Genomic DNA, 11,356 nt, shown 5'->3' with positions numbered 1-11,356 from the left:
TCAAGATTCAATGAGCTAACTTGTTTGAGAAGGAAGAAACATGATCCGTTCATTGGGGGGAAGCGAAGATGTAAATAAAAGGCTTGTGAACTGCATTCTTTTTTTCTCCATGTTGATGAAGAAAAGGTAAAAACAAACATTATGTTGCTAGGCGCCACTAATCAGTAAAGTGTTATATTCCTCAATGAATAGTCAAATTTCCTTTTGGCCCTTAATCATTGAACACCAACTTAAAGGCATAGGGAGCACAATCTTTTCACAAAGTTTTAGATCACCTAAAGATGTCTCCAATGAAAATTATGCATTTTTTCATTCTCTTTTTAAAGTTTTTCTTTTTCCTCTTAGCATGGAGTTGGTAGATTACTAAAAATGTTCACTAATCTTTGCTTGAATCTTGGATGGGGTTGGTTGAGCATAAGCATATATGCACACGTTACTTTCATAGTTTAGTGGAGTATGATGGGTGTGCTTGTTTGATCTAATTACCATGAGCGTTGGTTTGTTGCATCTTATTAGATCATCTATCGAGCGTCCATTCTGACCTTTCTTGAAGCAATTGTTTTTGGTGATCTGCCATGACCCCAACCTTCTCCATTCTTGCATCTTTTCTTCTATACGGAAAGAGAACGTGTATTAAAGAAAAGCAAAACGTATATGCTTTAAGTGCCCTTTTAACCTTTTATCCTTATAGCAAAGAATAAAAGGCTTGATCTTAATGAAAAATAATTAAAGGAGCGTTTACTATTAATAGGCCCAGAAAGTAAAAGTCACACAAACTTTAGTCTACATCATGTTTGTGAAATTTCCACCATTTAAAGCAGGTACAAGACCTTTTGAATCTCGTGTTTGATTAATTTTTAAAAGGGCAATTAAATGTCTACTTTGGTACCTTTTTGGATTTTTAAATTAGAGGTCAGTAAAGCTGACAACAAATGTTAAAAATGCAGGAGCCAAGCTAATAAAGAACAAGATTACAGTTTAGGTGATAATGCGTTCCCATGTGTGATCTGAAACCCGATCAATCATCCATGTTTGGTTCCTTATAATGTCTGAAACGAATAAGCTGTTCTGTACTAGGCTGCAATGCAAGCCCAAAATTGTGACCTAAAATTCAGCTTGGTGCTACCTTGCAATTGCAAATAATCTAATCGCGAATCTACAGTATCTGCCATTGTTTCACAAAAGATGTATACAGACAGAAAGGGGGTCCGTTTGATTTTTTGTCCACCGTCAAAATGAGGATGCCTCTTCCTTAGACTTCTTGTACTATATATAGAATATTATTTTATTATGATCTAGTGCCAGTAGAATGATCTGCGAGCAATCTTCATCAAGGTCATGGATTATTATGGTTCATGGACAACTGTGAGAAAAAAAACAAGACTGTTCCCACGGTCATTTGATGTGGTACTATGTATTTACTGTCCCCCTAGATAATTAATGGGGCCATATCTTCTCGTTCTCGCGGTAATGAAATTCAATGCGAATGGTCCTTCATACATGCCATCACGCACGCCTATATTTTTCGTGACTGCCACTCAAATTTAAAACTGGGGACATTGAATTGAGATCAAAGATCAAAATTTTCCCAATTTTTTTCGCTTGAATTAATTAATCTAATAACGACGACGACGTTGCGACGGATGGTAGGATTATGTTTTTGGGACCTTCAATAATGGCACGAAACATAGCTATATGTTTTTCCGATAGATAAATTATTACATTGAAGAAAGATACTGTTGTTATTTCTGTTTCTCTTTTTAAAAACATTTTCCATTGGTTCTCGGTCTTTTTTGGCGAAGGTGAAAATGATGGTATCCAGTGGGAAAAGATAGACTTGGTTTGCCGTAGAATTGAATTGTTTTGATTTCTCCCATTCCTTAACCAAAACAGCAATAAAGAAGAAAAAACAAATGACAGCTTGTCCATTTAGGTAGAATAAAGTAGCCAGTTTTTTTAATTGGTAAAGCTTTAATTAAGAGTAATATTAAATAGTGAACAGACGAAGACGTAATTATATTGACACAGGAGTTGGATCATTGGAGGGCTTGTGAAGTCAATCAGGCAGAAAAGGTTTGAATTAACTAAATTTCCAACTTCACCTGCATGTCTAGTAGTAGTAGAAAAAGATGCTATGCACAAGCATCGCTTTACATGTAGTACTAGGAAGAGAGAGAAGAGAAGTGATTAAGCAATAAACTATTTGGAGTTCAACCATAAATCGTAGCAAGCAGCGTAGGAGCATATTTGTAAGAGGTTCCGTCTTTGGTGAGCTGTGTATGTCCTTCAACCATTTTTTTTTTTATATTCCATCCATCCACATGGCCTTCCGTCCCATCGCAATAAATCACCGTTACACCTTTCCCTCCTCTTTCTCCCTCCGTCAGCAATGTGGGATTACTCTGTAAAATCATGACTCTCTTCTGTCAACCTCTCATAATTTCGCTGCTTCTTCTCCTCGCTGTTAACCACTCTTCTGGCCTCACTAGAGACGGCGTTCTGTTGCTTTCTTTCAAGTACGCTGTGCTCAACGACCCTCTTTACGTCCTCGCTAACTGGAACTACACTGACCAGATACCGTGTTCCTGGAACGGCGTTTCTTGTTCCACCGTACCAGCCACGAACGGTACCGAGTACCGCGTCACATCGTTGTCGCTTCCCAATTCTCAGCTTTTGGGTTCAATTCCCTCCGATCTGGGTTCCATTGAACATCTTCAAGTCCTAGACCTTTCCAACAACTCCCTCAACGGCTCTCTTCCTTCTTCTCTGTCCCAAGCCTCCGAGCTTAGGTTCCTCAACCTCTCTAACAATTTAATAACAGGGGAGGTTCCCCAGTCCATAGCCCAGCTTCAGAATCTCCAATGCCTAAACCTCTCCGACAATGCTTTGGCGGGAAAACTGCCTCACGATTTGTCCGACATGCACAACCTAACTCTGGCTTCCTTCAAGAACAACTACTTGTCAGGTTTTCTTCCCAGCGGGTTGAGAACGTTGCAGGTTTTGGATCTGTCTTCAAACCTGTTCAACGGGACTCTTCCCGCCGATTTCGGCGGAGACGCCATGCGTTACATAAACATCTCCTACAACAGATTTTTCGGCGATATCCCGATGGAGTTCGCAGCAAACATTCCCGGAAACGCCACCGTCGACCTTTCGTTCAACAACCTCACCGGCCAAGTTCCCGACTCCGCTGTGTTTTTGAATCAGAACTGGAAATCTTTCTCCGGTAACGTCAACCTGTGTGGAGAACAAACGAAGAATGTGTGCCCTGTTCCTTCTTCGTCGTCCTCTAAACCGAATATTTCTGCTCCTATATCTCCTCCTGCAATCGCGGCAATCCCGCGGACGTTTGATTCTTCGGCGGCGCCTAGGGGGAAAAAAGGGAGTGGTCTGAAACGAGGAACGATTATAGGAATCGTTGTGGGAGACGTAATTGGGATAGCGATCCTTGGCATGATATTCGCGCAGGTGTACCGGTTGAAGAAAAAGAAGGAGGTGGTGAAGAAGGAGGCGGTTGTGAGGAGTGGAAGTGGTAGTGAGAGTGAGAGTTCGTGGGAGTCTAGAAGGTTTATGAGGTGGTCGTGTTTGAGTAAGAGAGCGGAAGATGAAGAGTGTTCGGAGACAAGAAGCAGTTGTGATAGCGAGGTGGAGGGGCAGAAGCCAAAGGGTCCTGAACAGGAGGAGAAAACGGGGACTCTTGTGATTGTGGACGGAGAACGACAGCTTGAACTGGAAACGCTCCTGAAGGCTTCTGTGTACATACTGGGTGCGACGGGGTCCAGCATAATGTACAAGGCTGTCTTGGAAGATGGTATGTCCTTGGCGGTTCGGAGAATCGGGGAGAGCGGTGTGGAGCGGTTCAAGGACTTCCAGAACCAGGTTCGACTTATTGCTAAACTGGTGCACCCTAATCTGGTTCGCATTCGAGGCTTCTACTGGGGACACGATGAGAAACTCATCATCTATGATTTCGTTCCAAACGGTTGCCTTGCCAATGTTCGTTACAGTAAGTCATTTCCATTTTCCTCTAATGCTTGCTCGCTGTTTTACATCAAAATAATTTCTTTATTGGTTTCTATGTTTTTCTCAATGCATTTGGTGCACCAACTTTGGTCAATGTTACGTTATTTATGATAAAAGTAAAAAATTGTGTGCTTGGAATGTATAATCAGGGAAGGCGGGCACCTCGCCGACTCATTTACCGTGGGAAATCAGGCTGAAGATAGCGAAAGGGGTGGCACGTGGACTGACTTATCTCCACGAGAAGAAACACGTGCATGGAAACTTGAAGCCTAGCAATATTCTGCTGGGCAATGACATGGAGCCCAAGATTGGAGACTTTGGGCTTGAGAGGATAGTCACCGGTGACACCAGTTATAAGGCTGGCGGATCAGCGCGTATTTTTGGGAGCAAGAGATCCACGGCCTCTCGGGACAGTTTTCAGGACATTAGCTATGGGCCAAGCCCGAGCCCGAGCCCGAGCCCTAGTTCCATGATGGGCTTATCTCCTTATCATGCTCCCGAGTCGCTGAGGAACCTGAAGCCTCACCCCAAGTGGGACGTGTACTCTTTTGGGGTCATGTTTCTTGAGCTTCTAACGGGGAAGATTGTGGTTTTGGATGATATGGGCCAAGGGCCTGGGGTTTTGACGGAGGATAAGAACCGGGCCTTGCGTATGGTTGATATGGCTATCAGGGCCGACATGGAGGGGAGAGAGGAGGCCCTGTTGGCCTACTTCAAGCTAGGGTATAGTTGTGTGTCTAGCGTTCCACTTAAAAGGCCTTCAATGAAAGAGGTGCTACAAGTTCTTGAAAAGATCTCATCCTCCTCTTCTTCCTCCTCATATTACTATAGCGTCTAAATCATGATTTGTCACAGGGATTTTTGTAGAAAGAAAACAAATAATGTACTTATCATTGACTAATAGGTTTTTGTATTTGATTCAATGTTGCGTGTTCTAATTGTGCTCTCTGTTAATTCATTTGCTAATTTTCAAGAAATATATTTTATCTTCATTTCTTTTTCTAATCCAACTGAAATGTTACGTTCATTAACTGTTTATTTTCTTACATATGAATACAATGGTTCTTGCAACCTAACTTTTCTAACATAAATGATGTTGGACCAACTTTTGGTAAACAAGCAAATTTCACATCTACTTAATTCTTTCTATTAAATTAAAATCAGCTTTTTTTATTTCATTTAATTGGATTCTGATAAAAAGAATGCAAATCAACTATGTCAACGTTATTTTAGATTATATAGTCAATTAGTGATTTCAAGGTTTAGTCCAAGACGTGCATGAGAGAAACATTCTTGTTTACTGTGTAAAACTCGAACAACGTTGTTTTCAACCCTTCTGATTCAAAGTTTATCGATTTCAAGCAAGAAAGTTTTTTCTTTCCTCTTAAATTACGTATACTTCAATTAGTTCAAATTCTTCAAAAGTTATTTCAATTACTGAAAAAGAAATTTTTCAATCGAAGGTTAAGAATATATGGGAAAATAAATTTTATAGAAGCGGAATATATGGGAAAATAAATTTTATAGAAGCGGATGAATATGCTGTCAAGAATCTCCCTTAACTTGTTAACTACAATCTTTTGGTTAATGGAATGTTTTTTGTATGGTACAGAGGCCGAACGGTTAGTATTTGTAATCGTTCGGTCTATTCCATATGTCATCGATCAACTAGATTAATGTTGGACCAACATCTAAAGGCATTGATCTTGAGTCAACGCTTAAGTTTTTAATGTTAGGTCATAATTGGGTCAACATGCAAGATATTATTGGGCGAGTGATTTGGGCAAATAATACCTGATTTTATGCTTTCTTGTTTTTATTTAATTGCTTTTCAATTTTTTTGAAGAACTCACAGAACAATTTTGAAAGAATGAGAAAATGCATCTTTTTCCAGGTGAAGGCTAGTAGGAAGAAGACTTAATGAGTTTGTGGTTGGGTTCCACGGTATCAAGGTAGACATAAACGCAAAAACTTAGTGAACTTGGTAAGAACATGATGGTGTCATCGAGGATGTTCAACTTATGGACCTTGTTATCGAAGAGTATGGAGAAGGAAGCACCTTCGAACAATTCAACGACACATGAATCGAAAGAGATGAAAGACCATAGTGACATGTTGGTACGAATGACAGTGGAGGTGAGGTGACAGATTCTCAAAACATAAAATATTGATTAAGTGAGAGAGAGAGATAGAAAAAATGAACAAAACCCTAAATGAAAGAAAAACACTCAATTACTAAACGAGAGAGTTGTGAGAGCAAGATCGACAACCACCAAAACGAGAAGGAGATGAGAGTGTAGTGTAATGCACCAAGGAGGTGAGGGCTGAAAGAAAATGAGAGTTGGGAGTGTGAAGTGCAGCGTGAGAAGGTTGGGAAGGAAAAAGGAAATTAAAGATATTAAAACGATTCTTTTGATAACCGCTATAGAAAGTCTTGAATTTTATTACAAAGTCGCCACCATCCCACTTACAAAGGTGGTTCTAGTTATAACCAACATAGAAAGTATTGTACTTTATTACAAAATTGTCACCGAACCCACTTCATGTGGTGGTTCTAGTTATAATTGGCATAAAAAGTCTCATCATAATTATAATTATGTCACTGTTTCACTTATTATGATGAATGGATTATAAACTCCATAATAAGTCATCATAAAATTCAAGTTTTGCATTAGTGCTAGAATGAAATTGCTCCTACAAAGTCAGGGATTACCATATAATCCTTAGTTCTTCTTGGTCCTCTAGGTTTTGTTCATTCCTCTCAGAGTTCTCGATCTTCTTAAAGTATATCTGCACAAGGCACTCTAATGCTCAAGTCAATTTCGATCGTAGTCAATGTTATTGTTAAGACAAGATCGTCTAAACATTGTTTGTTAAGACAATATTGTTTAAACGCTAACCGTTAAGACATAATCGTCTAACCAAACCTAATTTTGAAGTTTAGTAAAGCGTTTAGACAAAATAGTGTCTAATAACACGAATCGTCTAGGATATTAAATGCAAACGCTAAATGTTATATTAAAAATATTCTAAACGCATTAAGTTACTCAAACAGACAATGTTTAAATGACTAGGATCATCTAACGCTTTATTGCACGTAAGTTGTAGTACCCTTTTGTTTGTTGTGTTGTGCTCTTTTTGTGTGCAGATCATATAAGTACACTACCTTTATTCAAAAGGCTACATCAGAATCAGAAGAACAATTAGAGACATGAAGATATTCAAAGAATGTTTTCTTCATTCTTTCTACTTGTCTCTTCCGTACACAACACAATTGTCTCTATAAGACGCAACATAGCTTTTAACCTAGTACAAAAGGCTACGCCTCTACGTGAAAGTCAAAAGCTCTAACTAACATTTTTTTTTCAAGGAAACCTATATAAAGAGAACTGTATGAAGAGAGAGAAAAATGATTAAGAATTATTTGTGCATACTCTCTTAGTGTTATTTTTTCTAAAGCTTACATCGTCAAATGCTTGTTCTTTGAAAAAGAAAAGTTCTTTACAAGTTTTCATAATTTCTTTGTATTGATTTCAAATCTTCTCTATGAAAATTACATATTCTATTCTTATAATCTATAAAACACTGTTATTTTATTTTCAGAAGTGAAGTAAAATAAGTGTAAGTTTAACTCAATAGAGTTAAACCGTCTAATCAGTTAGACAAGTGGTTATACTCGTTCTAGCCAGTTGGATTAATTGTACATCATAAGTGATTAAATTCATTGTAATCCTTTGTGATTAGTAAAATCTCTTAAAAATGTATAAAAGAAAACTTGACTTAGCTTAATTTGACCAAATTAGTATAAAAATAAGTATATCTTATTACTTTTGGTTTTCAAAGATTTTTCATAAACGTAATTTTTAATACTTATATGTTTAATAAACACCGAGGTCATCTAACTCTTGCAAAAGAAAATATAAAATATAAATTGATTTGCGTAAAAAACTAAAATTATAATAAATGCTTGGGAACAAATTCCCAAACACTTATTTATATTGTTTGTATTGAAATTTGACTTCTTTTCAGGCTCAATGGAGACTTAATCATCAAATAATCATCATTATGTAAATTAAAATAGATTAATAATCTTATAAAAATAATAATGAGATTCATTCGCTCAGCATATAATATAATAATAATAATAATCTATTAGTACAAACTTTCTAATATTGAACCGTATAAAGCGAGAAGATTATTGTGATATTAAATCCGTTTTCAACCTTTACTTAAACTTATATACCTATTTTACGACTGAATAAATAATGAAATTCGAACATTTATATTAAAATAATAAGGCCATTTAATTATGAAAATAAATAATCGTTTTATAAAACATTTTACGAATAAGGTTTATTTCAAAGATTGCTTGGATTAATCAAAACATTAATAAAATATATGTATAAATATAAAAAGAACATACAATATACAGTACATAAATACTTAGAATGTTATAGTTTTAAAGTCTGTCGACTTTTTAGAAACAAGAGTTATGATGAGTGTACAATGACAGTAGTTAAGTTTGACTAAATTTGGATTTGTGAAATTTAAAACAAAGTTATACTGTACGTAAAATTTAATTTGAATATATTTATAGTATAAGATTTCTTTATTAGCTTTTGATGTTGCTAAACAAGAGTTTATGCTCTAACCTACTTTAGTTCAAGTTAGGCATTAACAATCACATTAAAAATTAAAGCAAAAAACTTATATTTAACAAAAGAAAAAAAAAGTACAAGATGAGTGATTCTTCATAAACGCTTTTCATTGTTTTATATGAAGTTACATAGATATTTGATGATGAAAATTAGGAAGAGTTGAAAAGAGTGATCCTGCAAGAGTATCTAAGGGTTTGAGGGGAGAAGGAATCTGGAGGGACTAAAGCGCTTAAGATCAACAATGGCGGAATGACCATGAAGAATAAGCTGAGCAAGTGCAGCTCCAGTGGCAGGACCATTGAGAATACCCCAACAGTTGTGCCCTGTTGCCACGTAACAGCCCTTCACCCCTGGAACCTCTCCTATCACTGGTATCCCATCATCAGTACAGGGCAAGAAGCAGGCTTGCTCTGCCTTCAGACCGGCCTCTCCTTCCCCAAGATGGCTCGACACAGTCTTAGCCACCCTCTTAAGCATCGCAATCGATTCAGGGTTTCCCCTTATCTCCGCAGGATCATCCGGTACCTCTTCCTCCTTCGACATCCCGCACACATACACCTCCCCTGAAAACAAAACACATCAATTCTAACCTCCAAATCCCACATCTACTACTAATTATATCATCAAATCAGATATTTAAATATATATATATTTTCGCATTTACCTGTTGGGCGAGGGTAGACTTCAGGGTCAAGAGCTCCTCCTCCGGAGGAGGAATGATAACTCAGAAAGAGAGCATGCGGGGTTATGGAACTGCCGTCTCTGGGCTCCAAAACAATGCTATGGGCCTTAAGGCCATAAACTCTAAACAACGATGATATCAAACCTAACTTACTGGACCACGGGCCCACTGCCAACACTACAGCGTCCGCTTCCAACTCTCGTCCTCCTTCCAGCACAACTGATCCAACACGTCCTTCTTCCACCTCCACCCGTTCCAATTTCGCAATCTCCACCTTCACCCCATACATCTCCACGGCTCTATCAATGATCGTGCGGGTGAAAAGCTGCGGGTGCACCTGCGCTGTCGTTTCGGGGGTTCCAATCGTTTTGGGACTACGAGCGGGCCCGTCGATCCAAGAGGGCAGTAACCTCGAAGCAGAAGCGCGCTCGGATTCCCTTACGGTGAGGCTCAGAGTGGTGAGGGCTCTGTAACCGTAAGATCGAGGACCGTCAAGTTTTTCCGAGAGTGAACGGTGGAGATTGAAGCTCACGCGAGCTAGCTCCTCCAACGGTCCTCCGTCGCACCAGTCGTAGGCGAGGAATCCGCCGGCTTTTCCAGAAGCGGCGCATGCCACGTCGGACATCTCGATGAGCGTGACGGCGGCTCCCTTCTCAGCTAGAAAGTAAGCAGTGCAAACACCTATGACTCCGCCGCCGCAGACAATGACCTTCTTGGGCTGATCCATGAGCGACGATGACTCGATGGACTTAGCTCTCGGAACGGGAATTCTGTTTTGCCGATTTATAATCACCGGAGGCAGCGGAAACCTTGCCAGTAGATTCATACTGAGATTTTCTTTTTCTTTCTTTCAATTAAACACGTGTGCGTCTTACGTGTCAGTATCTTGCTGTTTAATAAATATTTGGGCCTCCTCTCCATTTTGTTTTTTTACATTTTTACCTTTTGCAAAATCCTAATCTCTCTTCTTCTTTAGTCTTCTTCTTCTGTGCCGCACTCCTTTCAGAATGGTATTAAGCGGGTAAACCAATTATCATCGATCCCTTCAGAGTAGTTGGAAAAACTCTGCACATGATTGCATCATCAATTGTATATAACATAGACATCAATGTGCCCATTCGTGTCCGTGCTGCCATCATATTGATCTACAGTCAAATATTTGTAGTTATTTGGGAGGGGAACCTCCATAATACCATACACAAACCTTATGATACCAACTTCCTCCCATCTATATAGAGTGTGAACCCCAAAAATAGATTCCAAAATATAAATCTCAATTCACTCTATCATTAATAAATTCACCATAACGATTAATTATTATTTATACTTTAAGAAAATTCCTTTAATCATTTCCTAGTTATGAGATGCTCTTAAGTTAAGCTTAATTTCACAAAACCCTATCTTCATCAAACCGCAAGCATGCATGTAAAAGATATATACAAAAGATGAAAATAAAAAAGAGGAGAAGAAATTACTCAAAATGATCCTCACAAAAATATATTCCATGTTTTCCTCACTATAATACAAACTCAATTCACCAAGCAAAGGAGAGGGTGTGACTTTTGGTTTTAGAAGGGTATAAGGTAGGAAGTTTCAAAAGAAGAAAAAAAAAATCAAGAAAGAGTCTCGTCAGATTTTGGTAAAACAAAGGAAATTCTCAATTCCTATTTGTAACCCTAATGTTTAATAACTTCACTCCCTTCATTCTATATATTTTCTATTCTAAATTAAAACTAATGTAATTTTATTTTCTATTTGCACCATTCATATAAATCACACACCAGCTAAAACAAATAATTAATTAAGTTAAAAAGTAAACATAAGTTAAATCCACTTATCACTTTTAAATCATTACATCAATTTATTTTCACATAAAAAGAAAATATCAATATAAAATCAATTTAGTTGCTTCACTGTTTTAATATAGTCAAATTTAAATTGAATCAATCAAACAAATTTTGATTTAGGTATTAATTATGATTTGAAATCAGAT

General features: G+C 37.8%; 2 protein-coding genes across 2 annotated transcripts; one reads left to right on the top strand and one right to left on the bottom strand.

The window, feature by feature from the left end:
• The first annotated feature begins 2,038 nt into the window (after positions 1-2,038).
• LOC108335699 (probable LRR receptor-like serine/threonine-protein kinase At4g37250) lies at positions 2,039-4,946 on the top strand. Its single transcript, XM_017571842.2, has 2 exons — positions 2,039-4,006; positions 4,173-4,946. The coding sequence occupies exons 1-2, from the start codon at positions 2,413-2,415 to the stop codon at positions 4,859-4,861; spliced, it is 2,283 nt and encodes a 760-aa protein (XP_017427331.1). The 5' UTR covers positions 2,039-2,412; the 3' UTR covers positions 4,862-4,946.
• Positions 4,947-8,757: 3,811 nt separating this feature from the next.
• Positions 8,758-10,466, bottom strand: LOC108333150 (putative oxidoreductase TDA3). Its single transcript, XM_017568501.2, has 2 exons — positions 9,346-10,466; positions 8,758-9,244 (listed from the first exon to the last, which is right to left on the bottom strand). Exons 1-2 carry the CDS (start codon positions 10,187-10,189, stop codon positions 8,868-8,870), a joined length of 1,221 nt encoding a protein of 406 aa, XP_017423990.1. The 5' UTR covers positions 10,190-10,466; the 3' UTR covers positions 8,758-8,867.
• Positions 10,467-11,356: the final 890 nt, after the last annotated feature.

This window comes from Vigna angularis, chromosome 1 (genome assembly GCF_016808095.1).
Source record: "Vigna angularis cultivar LongXiaoDou No.4 chromosome 1, ASM1680809v1, whole genome shotgun sequence".
NCBI lineage: Eukaryota > Viridiplantae > Streptophyta > Magnoliopsida > Fabales > Fabaceae > Vigna > Vigna angularis.
The sequence above is the reverse complement of the archived record's forward strand: the minus strand, read 5'-3'. Positions and strand labels throughout refer to the sequence as shown.

What these genes read in the sequence shown, in the direction of transcription:
- LOC108335699 (XM_017571842.2), top strand. Translation starts at nt 2,413, where the DNA reads ATGACTCTCTTCTGTCAACCTCTCATAATTTCGCTGCTTCTTCTCCTC. An exon ending in CCTTGCCAATGTTCGTTACA is followed by an intron (nt 4,007 to 4,172) that starts GTAAGTCATTTC and finishes ATGTATAATCAG; the next exon opens with GGAAGGCGGGCACCTCGCCG.
- LOC108333150 (XM_017568501.2), bottom strand. Translation starts at nt 10,189, where the DNA reads ATGAATCTACTGGCAAGGTTTCCGCTGCCTCCGGTGATTATAAATCGG. An exon ending in AGTCTACCCTCGCCCAACAG is followed by an intron (nt 9,245 to 9,345) that starts GTAAATGCGAAA and finishes TTTTGTTTTCAG; the next exon opens with GGGAGGTGTATGTGTGCGGG.